This window comes from Triturus cristatus, chromosome 9 (genome assembly GCF_964204655.1).
Source record: "Triturus cristatus chromosome 9, aTriCri1.1, whole genome shotgun sequence".
NCBI lineage: Eukaryota > Metazoa > Chordata > Amphibia > Caudata > Salamandridae > Triturus > Triturus cristatus.
Window position 1 is genome coordinate 228631764 of NC_140592.1, and position 22165 is coordinate 228653928.

At 46.7% G+C, this 22165-nt stretch overlaps 1 protein-coding gene across 3 annotated transcripts in view; it reads right to left on the reverse strand.

Annotated features, from left to right (window-relative positions):
• The window catches only part of UBA3 (ubiquitin like modifier activating enzyme 3), a 304096-nt gene that overhangs the window by 55848 nt on the left and 226083 nt on the right, over window positions 1–22165 (reverse strand). For all 3 annotated transcript variants that reach the window (XM_085624784.1, XM_085624783.1, XM_085624785.1), the window contains 2 exons: window positions 9110–9173; window positions 8969–9023 (listed from right to left, as the gene is read on the reverse strand). In XM_085624784.1, the coding sequence (XP_085480910.1) occupies window positions 8969–9023; window positions 9110–9173 (119 nt within the window). The remainder of the gene's footprint in view (window positions 1–8968; window positions 9024–9109; window positions 9174–22165) is intronic.

Sequence of the window (22165 nt, forward strand, 5' to 3'; positions counted from 1 at the left end):
TCTCGTAAAGTTCTAGGGTATCGACCGGAGAGCAATCCCGTCGAGATACTTAGATTTGCCGTGAAGAAAGTTGAAAACTTCGGAGTCGAAGTTGGCGTCGCAAAAGTACATCCGAACCCGATGGCGGAAAAAAACAATCTGACGATGGAGGAGCTGTCCATGCGCACTGTAGTCCAGGGGAGGAGTCACCTATCTCGTGAGATCTCGAAGACTCTTCCAAGACAACAACGTGCAACATCCGGACCCAACACTAGGCGGCGATCTAATGCAATAATGTGACTGCAGCAGCTCATATGCCTCGAACTCCTGCTTTCAATTGCCAGTGGTCAAGGTATGGGAATGTAAAGACTGCCTGTAAAGATAGCTGCAACCATCAACATAATTTTAGCAAATACACAAGGGGTAGATGGTAAGTTGAAAGTGTTATGACTTTACTTCAGTGCAAACATACTTCCTATAGGACACAAGAATTGTTTTATAAAAGAATGTGTCCTACAGGTCGAAGGATACCATTCAGGCTTGGAGTCCTGGGCCAACCAAACTATTGTGTATTTTTTTTTTTTTAGAAACCGGTTGAATATCCAGAGGTCCAAAATCAGCCTCAAGTCCTAGTCTTTCTTGTGAACTAAGTGGTATAAATAGTAGCAACCCATTCTTTACTCCTCCTCGGGTACCACAATGATTGCGCCCTCGCTGAGTAACATCAGCACCTCTCTTGAGCGGATATCGACATGATCTGCCAACATTTGGGTGAAAATTGGAGCAATGTAGAGAGGGATGCAAAGGAACGGAAAGGCATAACCAAACCAAACAATCTGAAAGACCACCGGGTCAAGGTAATTGAGCATCAGCAGGGCAAGCGCCATCTACTGGCTCCAATTGATCATTGGAGAAGATATGAAAGAGGTTTAGCTGTGGTGGCATGACAAGAGAAGGAGGAGTTTCACTGGTGCTACTGCTGATCTCGACATCTGGCACAGACATGGACCCTTGAGCCACAAAAAGTGAACATAGGTTGTTGTACAGGTTGCAAGGGCTGCCTCTGGCGAAATGCAAGGCCCTTGGAACAGCCTCTAAATTCCCAGACTTGCTGGTGGAGCGAGCAACTATGGGAAAGTAACCATAGGAAGGGAGCTGTACCTCAGCAGTCCTTAAAAGTATGCAAGAGTTATATCATCAAAAGTTATGTCCTTGAGGGAAGTCTAGACATTTCAGGAAAACTGACTGGAATGCATCCAAGTGGATGACAGGCTGCAGAATGGGTTTCCTCCAGTAGTCTCTCTTGTCATCCATGTCTGATAATGACAAAGGTGTGATCTTATGTTTAATGTTGTAGAGGGTCTATTAAAATTAGACAGGATCAAGTAGCATGCCTTTGGGCCAACTCCAGCAGTTAACAGTTTCTTTTTTTTTTTTTTAAGATATGCCCAATTAACCTGATCAAACACCTTCTGTGCATCTAGCGAGAGAGAGTAACAATGTTCTTCTCAGTTGCTTTATCGTACCAATTACTAACCTTCGGTAAAGATGTATCTGGTAGAGACGTTGTCTAGCCGCATATTCCTTAACTTAGAATATCCCCAGGCGTCAGACTGGATCCGGAAAACTTTTTTGTAGCAGCACCTCTGCACGCAGGGGGGACAGCGCCACACGACACCGCCCTGACATCGTCCACGTACGTGACGTCAGCGAGGTCATACAAGTCCCTCCCGGCGCGCTGACAACAGTTTTCTTTGGAAAAACATTTCCGCGGAACAACGCGGATCCACCAATAAAAAAAACTGTGAAAGTATGGGAACAGTGTGCGAGGGATAAAAGCCCATGAATAAAGAAGGAGGATGGTGCAAAACACCATCGAGAAGACAGAATTAGACACTGCGCACATATAAGCTGTGAGAAAGAATCCCGCAAGCAAAGCGAAGACCCTTCCCGAGAGCAAGAAGGGAAGAACATCTCAACAGTTAGAATAGTCTGACATTACCATGTAGAACACCAGACAGAAATAGACTGTCATTACCATGTAGAGCTGTGTCACATAGCAAGAACGGAGCACAAAGAGAACAGTCCACCGCAAGAAGGAATTAAAATGAAAAGACTGGCACTACCCCTACAATAATAGAGATCTGAGACAGAGGTCAACAGATCCCCAAGGAAGACGACTGTAGAGGAGACCAGAACCCTGAGCCAATAGAGAAGGCGGTAGAAAAGGAAGGTAGCAGGAGAAGAAAGGAAAATGAAGATGATTCTCTTGCATAAGGACAAGCAAAATGGATCACGTTGAATGTAGAAACCCTCCAAGAGGGAGTCAGCCTTATTATGGCAACTCTGAAGAGACGCAACAACGTGAGTCCCCGTTAGAGAAAACCAACGGCAACTGAAGAGGTCAGTGGAAATACCCATTTGGCAAGTTGTTCGCAGAACGGGGAGGTTGGATGGGCGTTAAGTAATCTGCGTCTAGACGACGTCTCCAGTAAGTGGAACACAAAAGAGTGCTTTGCAGAAATGCTGTATGCATGACCGAATAGCTCCCTGAAACATGGAGACTTCAGATCCTACGTCGCCGCCTCGAAGAGAGGGGAAGAGGTAGGAAGAAGATTACTTATGGAACTTGCATGTATACAGAAATAAACTATGCACAACCATGGAACATAGTTGTAGAGGAACACATCCAGTGCATGAATGGCAGACAGAAGCTGCCGTCAAGCGTGAAAACCCTCCTAAAAGCTCCCAAGGAGGAGAAGGAAGCAATAAGCAAGAGGATCTATGATGTACATATGATGACGCCAAGGCCCAACAGAGAGTACCGTACAATTGGCAGACAAGAGTACCAAAGGAGGCATAGAGGCCAAGGATTCTCCTAGGCCCAGTTGACCCAAATTGAGCTATATAATAGCAAACAAGTACCCCACACGGAGTATGCAAACACCAACAATAGGGAACACCATCAGGACAAGCCACAGGCCGAGGAACAATCTGTGGAACACCGCCACAGCTGGCAAATTGCCAGTTTAAAACACGTAATGCACCCAAAGGGTGCCAAGGAAGGGGTAATTACCCCTGATCATACAAAAGAAAGACCTGAGGCTTACCATCAGCCAAAAATACATAACACATCAATTGGATGCTGAACGAAAGGGTACCACTCCAGGCCAAATGCCGGAGAAACAAAAGGTCTAAGGTGGGGGGGGGGGGGGGGGGGGGGGTGGCGAATGCCCTCAAGATGCGCTGAACAGCTGAGTCGGCGTGTGCATCAAACAATAAAACCCCATCAAAGGGCATATCAACAAGTCTTTCCCGTATATTTTACGGAAAGACACTGTCCCGCAACCAAGCATGGTGCCGCAAGGCGAATGAAGCAGCCATAGCCCGGCCCAAGGAATCCACAGTATCCACGGCGGAGTGAATGGTAAACTCTGTAAGGTCACAGCCGTCCCGGAGAAGGTGAAGGAGGTCAACACGAGAGCCTTCAGTGCTGGCGGAGAGCAAAGACTCTGCAGAGTACCCAGAGGGCAGAAGTAGCCCGAGCCAGGACACTGTATTTAGTGACCGTAGTGCGGCACTAGTGGAGACAAAGATGTTCCGACCCCATGAATCAAGCCATCTGGACTGCCGGGAGGGAGGAAGTATCAGCCGTGGCAGGAAAGGGAAGGCAGTTTGCACAACAAACCCTTGCATATCCGGCTGCACAAATAAGCAGACCAGATTATGTGGAGCAGGACAGTGGCGGTGCAAGACCGAACGAGCCACCGGGTCACCAGAAGCTGGCCGAACCCAGGTACCCAAAAGGGCATCATAAAGAGAGGCTTCAAAGGGCAGAATCGGCTCCACATTCCCTGACCCACGGTGAAGGACACCAAGTAAAGGGTCCACAGAGAGAGACACCGAAGGGGGTTGCATGTTCAGAATCCGAGTGGCCAAAGAGACCACTGGCAGAAAGGCTGCACCAGCCTCGGTAGTCCTCCTCCGAGGAGACAGTAGCTCATCATTAGGTGAGGGCTGTAGCCTAACCCTCCCAAGACAATGAGGGTGCGACCAGTGCTCCACTGAGGGGAGCCCCATTGAGGAATGGGGGTCCTGAGGAGGCTCCTGAAGAGGCCAGGAGTCAGTTGGTTGTGGATCCTCCTGAGGAGGCGGGAATCCTGTTGGCTCCACATATTAGGAAACACAGGCAAGAATACCACCTGCGTTGACGGGGTGAGTCTGTCGCGACGCTTTCTACAAATGCTTCCGGAGAAGACTCCAACAACCCTACGTTGATGCGGCGTCAAAACAACCGTAGCCGGTGCCGACTGCACCGCGTCCGGCGCCGACCCAACTCTGTCCGGCGAATCTACGACCAGCTCCCCGTCCGAAGAAGAGGAAGGAGAAGGAGCTGGATCCGGGGAGGCAAGCCTTCGGCGCCGCACTGGCGCTGACTCTGTCTCAACCACAGAAGGCTCTGACTCCGGAGAAAGAAGCGGAGGCAGAGCCGGGGAGACGAGTCTACGGCACGGCGCCGGGCCGGCACCGTCTCCGGACTGACGTCCGCCTGTCCGGAAGGCTGAGGCGTGCACAAAGCGAGGCTTTGGGCACTAGCAACCGCCTGCGATGCCAAAGGGAGCCCCGCGGGACTATGAGACGCGGCAGGGGTGCAGGGGGTTGCAGAGGGGGACCCAGCTGGGCCGCACCATGACTATGCCCTAGGGATCATACAGGGGGACCCAGCCGAGCCGCACCCTGACGATACCACATCTCCGACGTCCCTGGAGGGCAACAGCTCATGCGATGCCGGGGCGAAACACCCGGAGAGTCCGTTGGGGACTCCACAGATAGTAGAGGCCCCGAAGACGCCCCAGGAACGGAAGAGGACCCAGGTGAGGACTGCAAGGCCGTGGCATAGGCCTCCATTTTGGCCCGAGTCTCCCTCGAACCCGGATAGGGCGGGTAGGGTGAGGGCAACTTGTTGGGGCGCGGGACCGGAATGTCCCGGGAACCAGTGCCCCTGAAGGAGGTGGAGGTAGAGGACCTCGGTGACATACATCGCAACTTACCAAGAAGTGGAGAACGACGGCCTTGGGCCCCAGAGGGCGAACGACAGCAGAACCGCGTTGAAGAGGTCGGGAGACAAGACGACTCTGACCGGGACAGCTGTGCCGAAAGAAGCATCATCCAGCGCTCCCGCCGGGACTTCGGTTTGAGTTATTGGCAGCCGTCGCAGTTCGTGGAGTCGTGGTGTTTGCCGAGACACCACATACAAATAAGATGCGGGTCCGTCGCGGACATTTGCCGCGAACAGGAAGTACAGGATTTAAAGCCCGAGGGCATCGCACACTGTTCCAGACTCAAAGCATCGATGAAGGGCCTGAAAACAGGCCAAAGGAACCGCTCACTCTGGATCCACGTTGTGCGCGGAAACTGATGGCAGCGTGCCGAGAGGGACTTATATGACCTCGCTGACGTCACGTATGTGGACGACGTCAGGGCGGGGTCATATGGCGCTGTCTCCTGTCACGCAGAGGTGCTGCTGCAAAAAAGTTTTGCGGATCCAGTCTGACGCCTGGGGATATTCTAAGTTAAGGAATCTGCGGCTAGATGTGTCTATCAGATATTTACTTTAACCCCTTCCCTGCTCATGACGGAACCGTTCCGTCATGAGCCACGGTTGGCGTGTGCTCATGACGGAACGGTTCCGTCATGACAATCCTGTCGGCGGCCGCTCCGCCTGCGCGGCGCTGTTTCCCCGCCTGTGCGGGGCGACAACGCAAATGGGCGGAGTCATGACGGAACCGTTCCGTCATGAGCACAGCTCAACTGTGGCTCATGACGGAGCGGCTCTGTCATGAGCACAGGCCCACAGCGCTGCCCCCCTGCCCCCCCCAGCGCTGCAGCGGAATGTCCGCAGCAGCGAAGGGGTTAAGGGCTCATCTGGTATTGTCATCAATCTGTCTGTCCCTAATTAAACCAGCTTGGTACGGTGGAATGAATGTAAGCCATATTTTTATAATCCTGGTGGCCAGGATTCTGGTGGACATCTTGGCATCACTATTTAAAAGGGCAATTATTCTTTAAGAACTACAGGTCTTTGCCGGGGGTTCAATATAGGGTAAGAATGAACTCCATCAATATTGGTGTGACTGTATTTGTTTCAGCAAATGAGTTACAAATATCTGTCAGGAAAGGCGACAAAATATCAGCAAAGACTACAAAGAACTCGAGAAGTTATCTGGCCCAGGAACTTTATTGTTCTGTAATGATTTGATAGCCTTTTTGACCTCCTCTACCAAAATCAATTATCCCAGTTCCTCTGTTAAACTGGGAACTATATTTAGAAACTGGACTACCTATAGAAAGTCCTCTTGCAAGGGAGGGTTACTCAGTTCTTTCCCACAGTGGATATTGTAAAATTGTGCAGCCCTACAAACTACTATGCCAAGGATGCACTCTCCTCGGTGGGAAGCTCCAAGGTCGAATTTAGTTTGTATTTCAGTGATGTATCCAAATCACTGGTGTTGCAAAGGCCACTATATAAACTGCCATCAGTGTAATGGTGTGGCAGTAAGCAATCTTTTTTCTCATCAAGCTGAATAAGCTCAAGGTTTTGGAGAGTATCCGAATCAAAGCTAAAATGTTTACCAAACTTTGCTAGAACGGATGCCAAGCTAAACAAGGGAGAAGAAAGCATTCTTCAACTAGAGGTTAGGTTTTATTGATTATGTAACAAGACATAGGGGAAGCCCTACCTGAAAATGGATGTAGATCCTAGATCGGAGTAAGGTTGGATGCTTCTGGAGCCATGGATGCTGCCAATGGCAGCCGGTGGGTGCAGCCAATGGCAGTCGGTGGAGGCTTTTGGTGGAAACGTTGGGGTACGATCCGGCACCTAATTGGGCTGACTTCATGCAGGGCCAGTCAGTGCCAAGAGAGACTACTGGAGGAAACCCATTCTGTGGCCTGTCATCCATTGGGCCTATAGACCTACCAGATGGATCCAGGATTAGCTTGAAAAGTTGCAGCATTAAACCTGCAATTTGCTGCAGTTGGTGATGGCCCAGGGAACTCCAGGCTCATCAGATCCAGATTTGACACTTGATTCGAGTCAGAGTTCAAAGCCAGAGTCAGGTTCTAGAAAGTAGGCTGTGAATTCCCCTTGGAACTGGAACATATGCACATAGAAAAAGGTTTGTATATTTTTCTTGTACTTCCTTTTCAACTTATCCCTCGACTTCAACACGAACAGGCGGGGCATTGGAAGGGACAGGCCCCTATTTTATCTGGTCAGTGGCAGAGTTTCGCTTCCTGCACTGTGGTGGTCTTCAGCTGTATCTTGGACCAGTTGTCACAGGACTTGGAGTCATGTTTGGTGTGGAGATACCAAAGTCAGGCATCGTCTGAGCTGTAACTGACATTTGTTTGCAACATAGTTTAGGTACTGTCGTTTCATGCGTTACATCCCTGCACACTGCAAAATGGTTTGGACAACAAATGTCAGTAAATACAGCAAGATTTGATGTCAGCACAGAGGGTAGGCACCTATATGCGCTGGATGCCATCATGTGTGGAGGAGGGATAGTTAGAGCGGTGACTGATGGCACCACTGCATGTGGGAAGGAGTTATTGCAAAGAGTTTCCAAATCCATTCTGGTGCATGGGGAGATTTACAAGGTGAGGAATTTGTGATTAGAAGTAAATAAAAAAGAATAGTTTTGTGTGCACTATTTAAGAGGTATCAAATGATCCTGAGAAAACAGAATACATACATCTAAGGTCTTCAGAACTGTGCCCCTGCAAATGTATTAAAAACTGTTAACAGTCCTGAATGGCATCAAAAACACTTACAAGAAAATCTAAAATGAATAAATAGAAGACCCTTTTATCAGAGATTTTGAGCTTTCCATGATATAACCTTTATCAGCCAATGCCAATGTATTTCTGCTCAGTGTCTATGGTGTGCAGCACACACAGGATCACAACTTTGTGGCTACTGGTTCAGCGAACTATAGAGCTATGTTAACAGAAAACTATCTGGCTAAAGCAACATCTCAATTTCAGCTGAAAGTCAGCTAATGCTGAAGTTGGGTATATGTCTGGTTACATTTTTACTGAACAATAGCATGTGGTACCTTAATGCAGATCTCTCTTCCCAGTTGCTGGCACTTGGCACCCAAGAACAAAGTGAACATTTTCCTGAGAAGCTATAGCTATATGATGCTTCTAAGACAGATGGCATCAAATAGGCAATAATGCTATCCCTACACACAGTAGGCACTGATAAGGTACCTAATGCTTAAGAAGCAGCCATGTGAAGGTCAGCCAAGAGAACATCTCAAACCTTATACACTTTGAAACTGAATGAAAGCCACATTGGTTCATAAATGAGATCAGTTAAAAGCTATGTAAAACAAAGGAAAAAAATTAAAAGAAAAGAACGTCCTGGATGATGCTGCATAACAAATATACATATCCAGAAATGTTCCAGTTATCATTGAGTTGTAGAAGAAACATGCAAGGGCATGAGAGTTGTGGTTTAATACAATGTATTAGTAACACACTAGCCCTGTCTCTAAGTCACTCGCCTCAATACCTTAAAATGTATGTACACTTTCTGCACAGCACCCCGTTCCTTTTATGAGTAGTCCTAGTCTTTTCCTAAAGCACCAATTTTAGCTAAAGACAGTTGTTGTTTGCTTGGAGTATAACAATTTTTAGCGTGTATGCAGAGATAGGTCATATCCGGAAAACTTTTTAATAAAACCCAGATGAGACTGTCTAAGTCACCACGGAGTATATACATACTTCTAAAACTTAGTCACACTTGACAATTTCCTACCCACTTAAGTCTTACACATAACCTCCTCCAACAGACCAGAAACTTTGACAGAAGACATGTAAAAAAAGAATTAAAACACCTAACTAGAGTATTTTAAAAATAGAAATTGCTCCATTTTCTGCTTCCCGACAAAGCTTTGCGTTTATTTTGCTTAAATTTTACCTTTCAATGTCTTGGAGAGATTTGGTCTTGTCCGTTCTTCAATTGAAGCTACAGTCTGTAGACAAAAGCAGTTTGTTTAAACTGAAGTCAAAATATTTCATACACTCACAATATTTTGTATTGAAAAAAAAGATTACTCACAGGTAAATACAATGTTTTGTTCTTTCCTTCCAAGGTTGCTGTAATTGCTGGAGACTTCATTTGTCTAGAGAATGTGAATAAATAGAAGAATCAGATCTAAATAAACATGGCTACGTGCAGAGAAAATTGCATCAAACAGGTAAAAAAAAATCTAAGTGTAAACAACATGAAACCGTTATATAAACTAAACATATTCATAGGCTAACCACTAGATCTCAGCAGAAATAAGTGGGTACCTAAGAGCAACAATCCCAAATTGAAAACAGCTAGTGTGCAGATAATTCTATTACGACACCTTTCAAGAACACTAGTAACCTCTATAATGCTGAAATAATCTTAGCACATATCAATGATGCATATTTTGCGCATTTTTTTCCCACTGCAAGGGAAATCAATAAAAAGTGAAAGTAGGAAACAACATTACAATACAAGCAAAGGGAAAACTGAATGAACACATCTCATCATGGAAAGCACTGCCAGAGTAGGAAGCCTACTGCTCTTATCTACTAGGTAGAGGATTCAATGCCTACATCCTTGCCGGCTCTCACCCACATTCTGTAGTGATGGGGGGGTCTGACATTTCCCTTCTTCAGATTCACATTTGCACATCGGTTCTGGCTCCGCTTTCCATTATAGTGGTTAGTCATAGGTTGAGACAGGTTTCCTACTACCAGTTATCAGTTTAGCCACCCGACCAGTTTTGACTTCAGGTGCTTGAGGCACTTTCACAGCACACTAACACCACCTACATTTCAAACAGATTAGGTAGATTTAAAGACGAAGGTAACCAGGGAGGTTGCGATGTACAACCACTGTTTTAGCGAAAAGTAGCCACTATTTGCCAGAATTTCCACATTCACTCATTCCATAAACTATAGTTAATAATTCTTTCAAGTTAACTTCAGTCATCTTTTTAGCTACAGGTTGTCCCAATCAGGCAATGAACAGCAATGATGCACAGACCAGTCAGTTCTGTTTAAATTAGAAGCAGGAAGCTGACCAAATTTAAACAAAAACTATTTGACATTTCAGGTAATAAGGTCAAAATAGGACTCAGTGGCCTTACAAAGGGAGTTCTGCACACAGAGAAGCTTCAGTTTAACAACCTTCAGTTGAGAAGGCACATCTGCTTCCCCTTAATCCACCATACAGTATTTTGCAGCACCCTTTCAGCAGAAGTAGCTTATTCTGAAATCTCACCAGTGGGCAGCTGGAATGTACCTTGAAAGACCCACTTGCGCACACCCACTAAAACTTGATAACATTTTCGTCAGTACCAAGACTGAATGAGCCCACTCAGAAAAGTATACAAATTATGGAGCTTAACTACCCACAGGTGGAGAATGAATAATAGATGTTTCATAACTATCTGGTGAGAGCCTGCCATACTGGACAGTAATGGTTGTTTAAAGTTATCTAAATGTTGAAACACCTCCAATAGTTTATTTGTACTTCAAATAAGTATTGACTGTGGAACATTAATGGTTGCTTGGGGCACAATGCTTGATTGGAGAGACTTGGGAGTCCTGCATAAAGTCTTACTATAGTCAAATCCCATGCTCCTTTCCACCCCAGTTTGACCATCAAGGGGGCAAGAGAAAATCGAGTAGAATAAATAAAATTGGTGAAACCATTTAGTGTGGAACCAACATGAACTTTTACAATGAATTTGAGTCCCCTCAAACTCATTAAATGTCATTATAAGCTTTAAATGTTTAGTTCATGATATCTATAAATGTTTTGAAAATCCAAGGCAGGAAACAGACTTTAATACCAGCAATTAAGTTATTAAGGACACAATTACAAACCACCTCTAATTTAGCTCTAGTCTCAAATTTAGTTTACTAAGGCAAGATAAACATTCATCAGAAAAGCTAGGCTGAAGTCAGTTGAATACATGTCCCAAGCATATGAGTGACAGTAAAGTCTTGCAATGGAACCACATGCACTTTTCAGTCAAAAATATAAAATGTGCTTTGCGATACAGATAAGGCCTAGATATCAGCCTGATGACTACTAAAAAATTACAGATCACCATTTCCTTGCAATGTCTCCCACAAAGGATTTAATACAACCCAATGGGTCATCCATCAATGGTGTGAAAGGCTCCTATGTGATCTACTTTTGAAATCACAGACAGATGCCTGAGTCAGCCACAGCAAATTGCCATCCATCACTTCTTCCATTGAACATTATTTCCTTGAGTGGGGCATTAGTCTGATTGGATACAATGTAGGAGCTGGTGATAATGAAGGCTGGGCTGAAGCTGGAGTACTATGTGAAACAAAGACTGTAACCAGCCAGTTGCTGACAAGCGTTCTGTATACCATACATGGATGTTTTTAAATCAGGGGTTTACTAGTCTATTTTAGGAGAGACTAGTAAAAGAGGTCAGAAGAACGGCGCTCACTGCAATAATCTCAGGTTTTTGCGTAGTGAAGACCGAGCAAATGTGACAGTTGGGGGAGATTAGTACAAATTATCAACTGATTCATTTGGGGAAAAAGCTAGTGGTCACTGTTATAGAGGTGAAGAAATATCTGCTATATGAGTATCACACTTCCTTGATGCCTTTACAGAGCAGTATTAAGCTCCTACCAACATTTCCTTGATGCAAATAAAGAACATTAATAAGCTTGCATGGATGGGTGGGCGTGGCCTGCAGCCGATGGAGACGGACACGAGCTGAGGAGCTCCGACCGCCGTCTACCCGTTCTTAAATATTCTGATCACCTGACACAGCAGGGGGAGCTGCAACCCGCACCGCAGCCCTCCGGAACACGACTGCAAGACCCGGCGGAACCCTGTACTGCAATTACAGTCATCCCTGGGGGGGAATTGGCACATACCGTCTCGGCGGACCTGTCAGTAAGATGGTGGCCACCATCTGACTGCTGCCGTGGTTCCTGATCTGCGAGGCTGACAGACATCTCAAGGCAGGTGAAATCGCCTGTGCTGCTTGCCAGATAGTGGAACGCTCCCGAGGAGGTGGGGAGAGGCTGCAGCGCTTTAATTGCGATTAATTGGCCTGCAGCGCTGACCCCCTACTCAGCCCTGGGCCGAAAAACAAAATGGCAGCCAGGCAGTGAGCGCCCTGCGATGTCGCCCATATTTCGCAGCAGCCTGCCTGTGGTGATCCCTCTATCGAATCTCCTATGACCAGCGAGCCGTGACAGCCGCAGAGTCGTGCTGTGGCAACTGGAGATCCTGGCACTGCCCGTGGTGCGGACCTCACGGAGCCACAGACAAAATGGGGCAAAGCTTCCCATAAGCGTACCAGCTTGCCTTTCCCTGGGCACGATACTTAGGACATTGTGGCCCTGAGCAGTAGAGACCCTGTTCACATCGCAAACCAACAGAGCCCGGTGCCTCACTTTGACCGGCTTCAACCCAGTGCTGAGCCCAGGAGGGACCGCTGCGGAAGAGGGTGCATCATTCTATGAAGAAGGGACTTCCTCACTGAGGCACACTTATTGTAGTAGGATGCTACGCGAGCTATAGCTGTGCTAGAGGAAGCACAAGAAGAACCTACACTTGCTATATCGGACCCCCACTGGGAGCAGAGGGTGACCAGCGTTAGAGGACCTGCAAGGGCGCACCACAATATAGTGCCAGTGAATGTAGCAACAGCCCCAGGAGAAGACTTGCCGACTCTTTGTGGGGCATAACTATAGTGGTCGGAATAACAAATGCACGATAGCGGAGGGGGACACTTGCGCTGGTAAGTGTCAGGCCGGACATTTACTAAAGAGAAGAGGCTGAGGTGAGCAGCTGTGAAGTGCTGCGGTGATCAAGCACCGGGGAGCGCTAGCAGGGCCTGCAAACTTCTGGGCGGTGTTTTGTCTCGGCGAGACCACTTGGCTCGTGCCGCCAGTGGTGGGAGAGGCTACCCGAGACGAGGACAGCGAGTGCTCTTCGAGTCGAGGGAGTACGACGGATTGGAGGCCGCCCAGTGAAATTGGTGGTGTTAAGACGCTCTACTCCTAGAGGTCACTGATCTCACTCAGTTACCATATCAACACGCAGTAGCTTCGAGATGGGGAGACCACAAAAAAAGCGGGGTTTCACTGTTCTAAGTGTAGATGCCCCGGGACTTCACTCTGACGAGGAATCGCCCGAAACAAGTGGAGACCTGCCCTCCCGGAAACCTACATTAGCTGACATAATGCAGGCCATAACGGCTTTCAGAGAGGCGCTAGAGGGACAGATAAATGCTATCGGCATGGGCCTCAGTCTACTCAAAGATGATCACCGCAAGCTTAAAGACACAGTGTCAAGCACTGAAAAGGAAATATGCGGCCTGCCGGAAGCAGTGCATGAGATGCGCCAATCTCTTGCTGTCCTGGAAACTAAGGTGAAAACCCTGGAACTGTGTGCCGAGGACAATGAAGGGAGGTCGCTGCGGAACAACATCCGCATCATCGGGATACAGAAGGGACAGACATAGTCCGCTACTTAGAGGACTGGCTCTGCGCTGAGGTGGCTCAAACAGGCCTTTCCCCCTTTTATGCCCTGGAGCGAGCTCACAGAGTACCAGCTAGGCCGCCAAAACCAGGAGCTCCCCCCCGACCTGGGGTGGCTAGACTTTTACACTTTCGGGATAGGGACCACATCTTAAATTGTCCCCGTCAAAAACAAACTCTACGCATCGATAATAGTAATGTCATGATTTTCCCAGACTTCACGAGATAAGGCATCCTTCGCTGCTGTCAAGGCTAAACTGCGCAAACTGAACCTGCCCTATGCATTGCTATTTCCAGCTCGACTTTGGGTGGCTGACCCGGCGGGAGCACGTTTTTTCAATTCACCACAAGAAGTTTGGGACTGGCTACAAGCCCACAGCTCAGTAGATCATCCTGCTTCAGCTTCAGGGACCCCGCAGCAGAGTCCTCGTTGCCATAGGGCGGGCTCCAAGGCTCCTTCGCCCAGGGAACTTAGCCTTGAACGTTGTAAAGCGATGCAGGCAGTGGTGTCACACAATCAGACCAGCCCTAGTTCCTCTCCAGGCGGCAGCGGACGCCGTGATGGTAGATCGGAGACCTCACCGGATCGCAGCGACAATGACAGCCTGGGAGCTAACATGCCAGTGGTTACGCCCCAAATAGCTGATGATCTAGTGTAAAGAACGTGGTCTGCCATTCAACATGCAGATCTTCCCAGGGCCTCTCATCACTGATCCGTAGGTGCAGCCTCAATAAACTTGTGGCTTCCCCACTTGGAACTATAGGTAAGATCCAACTGAACTGGGGTTTATTGATTGGTACAGTTCACGGGGAGGCGGCACTATGGGGTGCCTTGTGAGGTCCTTAGTGGGAGACCACCCCTTCCTTTGTCACTAGACGTTGGTTTGTACTATTACGGTTTGGATGGAGATGCCTTGTTGGATACCTGTCCTGGGGAGGGGGAGTTGGGGGTGTTTTTATAGTTCATTTTTTTTAAGGGGATCCAGGCATGTCACGGTGGGAAATCTTATAAGGACTATGCGTGTAGGTTTCAGCAATGGGACCCCCATTAGACTTGGCTCGTCTCTCGTGAAATATGAGGGATATGCACTCTATGGTCAGACGCCACAAGATATACTCATTTGATTCGCAGAGGCATTCAAATCGCATTTCTTCAAGAAACCCACCTCCTGGCAAAATAAGGGAAGGCGTTACAACGCCGCTGGAGGGGTCAGGTTTATTATAATTACATACTATGCCTTTGCGAGATGTGTATTGATATGGATACGGGCGGGCGTCCCATTTCAATGCACAACACAGGTGATTGACCCAGAGGGCAGATTTGTGGTAGTGACTAGACGGTAGAGATCTCACCCTGGGTAGTATATACGCGCCTAACGCGGACCGGCCGGCCTTTTTCTCCCTACTATCAAGAAGGTTGGCGACCACCCTTGCAGGGTAGCTGTTACTGGGTGGCGACTTCAATTACACCTCTGATGTCAACATTGACCGCTCCCACCCCCCACTCCCTAATGCACCTGCACACAAACTGGCAGAATCACGCTGTAACTGGCAACAAAAATGGGGCTTAATTGATATCTGGCGGGCGCAGCACCCCTTACCCCGAGATTACTCCTTTTCAGCCCTCCATGAATTACATGTTCGGCTAGATGCCATTTTGTGTTCACCCGATGTCCAAGAGTGGATTAGTTGCAGCGAATACCTCACCAGGACGCTCTCAGACCACAACACTGTCCTGGCACAGTTACAATGGTCGCGCGCATGCCCCAAAATCCCCACCTGGAGCTTGCGTCCAGAGGCCTTAGATGACCAGGTTTTCCATACAAGTATTGGGGCAGCTTTCACTGTCTATTCCCAGGCTAACAAGGGTACGGCTACGTCCACGATTGTGGAATGGGACGCCTGCAAAGCAGTACTTAGAGGGCGGTTCATATCTGAGCTGGTTGGAGTTCGGAAGGTTCTCCTTCAGGATATTCAACGAGACGACGAGCGCCTGCGCGCCCTGGAAAAGGACAGACCTGAAAACCCGGGCAAGCACAAGGAGTTACTAGAGGCAAGGGAGGCAGTAGCCACCCATGAGGAGTGTCGGAGATGTTTCGACTACAAGACCAACATTACTCTGGCACATTCGTAAAGGGATAAATCGGGGGCCCTCCTGACTTAGTTGGCGAATCCGGCTAGGCAGGGATCAGTTATACTAGAAATTAGAGACCAGACAGAAGTAGCTAGGTATGACCAACAGGGGATCAACAACCCGTTTTTAAAATATTACACTGTGCTTTATCGAAGCCAACAGGCCCAAACGAAAGATGAACTACAGGAGTTCACACGAGAAGTAAACCTACCTGCACTAGACGAGGATGTGGCAACTTTGTTGGGACGTGAGATCGAGGTACGGGAGGTGCGAGGAGCCATCAAAAATATGGCCCGTAACAAAACCCCAGGCACTGACGGCCTCCCGATAGAATTTTAACTCGCCTACATTGACCTCCTAGCTCCCCTACTCGCACGATTATATAACTATGCCAAGAGGTTTGGCAAACTACCTGTCTCCACTAGAGAGGCGATCATCATTCCTCTGCTAAAGCCGGGCAAGCAGGCATGGGAAAGAACTGCATATCGCCCTTTATCCATGGTCAATCTTGATTATAAAATACTAATCCTGGCCTCCAGTTTGCTCCCTCACTTGACCACCCTCATACACGCTGACCAATCTGGGTTCATCCCCACCAGAAACACAGCGCTAAATATCAGAAGTCTCCTGCGCATCTTAGAAGCAGATACTTACCGCGCCAACACTGCTACGATCTTTGCAGTAGATATAGAAAAAGCCTTCAACAGTTTGGAATGGGCTTTCCCGTTTCATGTGATGCGGAGAATGGGGCTCGGTTCTGACTTTGTGAGTTGGCCAGCTCTCTTGTACACTGACTCCACCGCCAGAGTTAAAACTGGGGGAGTAATCTCAGAAGCATGCAGGGTGGGGCGGAGTACACGGCAGGGGTGTCCCCTTTCCCCTCTGTTTGCTCTGGCGATGGAAACCTTAGTGGCGCATGCTAGATCTGGGCGGGTGTATCTAGGGTTTGACGTACACAGACAGGTCCATCATATTGCACTATATGCTGATGATCTTTTACTTTTCCTTGCTGACTTGGGGGCGGCCTTATTGGGGGCAAAAAACCTGCTCCACACTCTGAGTGGCAGGATTAAAAGTGAACTGGTCGAAATCTGGTCTTTTTCCGGTGTGTAAGGATAGAATGGGTCCGCAGTGCACAGAGGGAGTGAACTGGGAAGACAGATGCCTACCCTACCTGGGCACTCCTATCTACCACATACAGGAGGACATTCTTGAGGGTAACATTGGAAAGGCCGTCAGAGCGGCAAAAGCTAACTTTGAATTCTGGAGTTCTTTGCCGTTGTCAGTAGCAGGCCGGGTGGCTCTACTCAAAATAGTAACCCTCCCGCGGCTCCACTATTACTTCGAGACCTTGCCTATCTGGATCCCGGCAACCTACTTCAAGCAGCTCCGTTCAATAAGCACAGCTTTCCTATGGGGCAAGGGCAGGCATAGGGTAGCGCTCAGCACACTCATGCGACCAAGAGCAGAGGGTGGTCTAGCACTCCCAGACTAGGGGACTTATTATTTAGCAATCCAATTTCAATGGCTCACACAATGGGTGGGGAGTGACACTAGAGGGGAGGAAGAGCCCAGGGAGGTTTTGGGGCCCCTGATGTTGCTGTCCCGCACAGTACTGCGACTCCCAGTCAGCGCTACATCCCTCACCCTAGAATTTGCCACAGCACGAAAATGCTGGAACAGGTATTTGTGGAGGGCTTCTATTAAGATCCCCTATGCACCGGAAATACCGTTGATAATGTGCAGGGCCCTGCCACACAGTGGCAACTGGCAGAGATTAGAGACTTGGGCATAGCGGGGACTGACAACCATGGGGGACCTATATGAGGAGGGAGCCATGATCCCGTTTAACGATCTGCAAACCCGTTAATACTTGCCCGGGGGTGATTTATTACAGTACACTGCCCTCACAGCGGCCATCAGGAAACATTGGGGTGGAGGACTCACAGAACCACCCACTTCCACTTTTAAAGAAGTGACCTGTCTCTATAGACGTAGGACACTGGCATCCCTATCTGCCCTAAAGCTCAAATGGGAAACGGATATAGGGGAGGTCCTCCCAGACAAGGCGTGGGGTGAGCTTGTGGAGAGAGCCTGGAAGATCACGAGGAATGCGAGGTTTCAGTTAGTACACTTTCATATTCTACAAAGAGTATATCTTACCCCAGCAAAACTGCACGCATATTTCTCGGCCCAGCTAGCGTCCTGCCCGAGATGTAATGCAGACAGCGCAGATTTTAAACACGTTATGGGACTGCTCGTTCCTTGACAGTTATTGGGAGCAGGTATCAACATTACACGATAGGGAACTAGACCCATCCATGGCTCACTGTATCCTACATTGGTTTCCCCATACCTCAAAGAACAAAATCACTAGTAAATTTTTAGATTTGGGCTTGCTACGAGCCAAGAGAAACATCACCACACAATGGAAAGTGAAACAGGGCCCTAGCATCGCTAAGTGGAAAGCAGAATTCCTAAATGCTGAGTGTGAGGGAGTGATTAGGTTACAAATTGCAAATCGCACTGGAAGAAAAAAGGCACTGGAAAGGGCAAGAGCGTGGGAAATGCTTGTTGTAGCTCTCAAATCTCCTGAAGATGATGCGGAGGGCGCATCTGTGGGTTACCCTGTGGCAGCCATAGTTTAATGTATAGACCGCTTTAAGGCCACCCTGCTCTGTAACCTCACGATTAGTAGTGGCGCTCGACATGCAAGCCTGCTTTCACTAAGCTTCCCTAATTCCAAGTCGCCCCACTGCGATATTAGCTCTACTGACCTTTTGCAGCCAGCACTTAAGTGACACGCCTGGGGGGTGGAAAGGGAGGAAGGGTTGGGGTTTAGTTGGGGATGGGAATTTTCAATGGTTGGACAATGACTATTGCAAGGATCATAATCATACGTTTTGCCCGTGCCGTAGGCATGGACATCTTAAGGAGCCATAGATGTGCCTTAAATAAACTGATTTGCCATGTGTCTTTGCTAAAGATCTGGTATATGTAACTGAACCCCCTATTGTCCTTTTTCCATTGTTTTGTTTTCCTTCTTGGATGTATGGAAAATCAATAAAAAAAATTAAAAATAAAATAAGCTTGCATGAATAATACATTGGGAGCAATATTTAAGTGCAAATGGAGTCTTTTGTAGAATCTTGAGAATGTTTAGAACACTTCTTATGTGAGTTTGTGATTGTGTGTGTACATCTATATCTATATCACTGAAAAAACCATAGGTTTCACACAAGTTATAGTTAGCTGTACATTTCACTCGTAAAAAACCAATGAAATTCCCCCGTTATAGTTAGTGCAGGCAACTATAACTCACGCGACCGCAATACTCTGCTGATGCTAATACTGTATTTAGACACTTATTTGCCCATGTCTTCTTCCATTAAATTTTAGCTATACATATATTACAAATATTTTTTTTTCATAAAGACACATATGTCATCAGCAGAGGATTGCGGTCGCGTGAGTTATAGTTGCCTGCACTAACTATAACGGGGGAATTTCATTGGTTTTTTACGAGTGAAATGTACAGCTAACTATAACTTGTGTGAAACCTATGGTTTTTTCAGTGAATTTGCAAGGTTTTTTAAATGCAAATTCCTAACTATAACGTGTGTGAAACCTATGGTTTTTTCAGTGAATTTGTACGGTTTTTTAAATGCTAAGTTACTTTACGCCATTCGTGGCGTGCGCGCCCAGTTAACGCAGTTTGTTCCGTGCGCTCACGGTGCGCTTCGCGCACCGTGCGCGCACAGTGAGCACGCGGTGCGCTTTGCGCACCGCTCGCCCACTTTACGCAGTTAGTGCCGTGCACGCACGGTGGTCACGCGGTGCGCTGTGCGCACCGCGTGCCCACGTTATGCGGGATGGGCCATGTACGCACGATGCGCTTCGCGCACCGTGCGCACATGGGGGACATATTATGCGCATCGTTGTGAAATGTATTCTTTATTAATTTCACAGGTGAAATATGCCATGCACAAATGGTGCCCTTCGGGCACCATTTGCATACGGGGTTGGGAGAGTGTGGATAATTTTTAAAAAATTTTTTTTTTTACCGTACGCTAAGCGTAATCGGCGATTTTTCAAAAAAAACAAAAAAAAATTTTTGGGCCTTGGGGGTTGTTTGGGGACCCCTATATCAATGCTGGGTGGTTATGATCTCAATATACTGCCCCTTTAGACATTTTTTGGCTTTATTTTTGCTGCCCCACTCAGAGTGCGCGAAAGAAAATGGTGGCCGCCGCTTCCTGGTTTCAACCGATTCGAATGTTTACTTAGATCTAACAGCCAATCAGAATCGCGCTCGCGCACGTCACCGTACGCGTACGGTAAGCGCACCGTAAGCGCACCGTAAGCTGGCTCAGATATATAGATTGATTTAAAGGCTATTTTCTCAGAATCTACTGAACAGATTTACACCAAACCTACAAAAGGCACTTCCTTGACCTGTAGACTACCTCTCTGCCAAATTTCAAGGAACTCTGTTCAGTCGTTCGGGCTGTAGCTGTGTCTAAAGGTCCTATGGAAAAATGCATGGGAAAAACGCGTTTTGGGACCCCCCTTTTATCTCAGCCCCCGCTTGACGAATCCCCCCGAGACTTTCAGGGTAGGAGCGGAGCGCAGCGCCCCACCTATTTTGAAAATTTCGCGAGGATTCGTCGACCGGCGCCAAAGTTATTCAAAATAGAATGTTGCGGTTTTCCTATGGTAAGAGGGTCCTAACTATAACTACCTACTGGCGACCGCCAGTAGGTAATATAGATATATATGTATGTTCTGTGGTGGACAGTTGACGAGTACTTTATTTTGTGCTGCCCTTGAGTCACTGCCAAACTTAGGTTTTTCTTTTGGCAGGTGGATCTTCTTGAAAGTAATGCAGCATATTTCCAACTTTACACAAGCACTCAATGATATTCAATAGAACGTGTTGAAAAAAATAGATAATGTGGTCAAATTTCTTAATGTATTGGCTAATGAGGTTGACTATTGGCAAAATGGCTTAAAAGAGCATATACTTAAACAAGTCTTCATTGCTTCATTACATGATATATCATTACTGGGAATAACAGCATCTGAAACAACCAAAGCTGGGCTACATTCTTTAAAACAGTCTACCAACATATGCTTAACATTTGACAAGAAAAAAAACATGTTCCCAAACCCCTATTTCATTCCCATACCGAGGCACAAAGTTACAGTTTATGGATAAAGCTTTAACAGACTAGAGTCATATAAAGATGAAATATGCAAAAAAAAGATGGATAGGAGACGATTTGAATTTATGCAGAAAGGAATTTAAGGCATTCAATTCATCAGGATATCTTCATGTCTCAGAATATTTCCCTAATGTATTCATTTATACATCTTACAGATATATTGCCTCGAACAAGTCTTATTACAGTGACCTGAACCATTATAAGTTTGTAGAATAATTAAAGATACACAAACGTTGGAACTGAAATTACTTAAAAATACTCATTGCTATAGTATTTCAAATTCTTACTGCATTCTTGAAAATATTGAAACTTCCATGTCCATGACAAATGGATACATCTGCTCATCCAGATACATCTGCTTTGAGGTAGTTTCAAAGGGTATGCATGTTTTATTGTACAAAGGCACCTTTGCAAATTTGCTAAAAGCCATACACATTTTGTACAAATGAACTAGCACCTAAAATGCCTCCATTTAATCTAATTTGAATATGAATCCCCCTTCATTTATATTAATTTGTGATAGGATTCACAGAGAACTTTGCAGAGGTCACGAAGAACAAAGAGGCATGCTTCCCCCATGTCGACCATTTAACAACAGTTGTCCACAATTTTTCACATATCTGTTTGCATTCTCTGTTCTTCCCGGAAACCGGATTGATGTATGTAACGTATGAAGTCCTTAATCGTGCAATGGTTGAGTAGTTGAACTAGGATTTTTGCAAACATCATGGCAATAAAAGGGAGGTGTGAAACTGAATCAGACATATTTTTATTTAAGGCTTGGGTCTGTCTTGGGTTTATCAAGATTGTTCTTACAGATTGTATTATTTTTACTATTATTTGCACCTTCCCTGGTGTTTGCAATGGATTTATAATGTAGAGTTCGGACTAAGCAGACTCATTTTGCTAATCTTGGTATTATTGGGGGGGGGGGGTGTTAAGTACATTTTACAAGCTTTAGTTGAGGCAACTATCCTCCCCAGACTTTGCAAACTAATGAGAGTGAAAGAGCATCAGCTATTTCTCAGTACTATTACAATATTGTCTATGTCTAGTGAGTAGTTGGGGAGATCACTAATCTCTTTCCTAATTTTATGAATCTGAAAAAATAGTATTCATTTTACATTACAAGGTAGTTTAGATAATGAGGTCTTTGTGTTTTAGCAATTTCAAAGTACTTTGGTAGCTTTTCTTGACAGAAATGAATTGATTATCTCAGATTCGAGATTTTGAT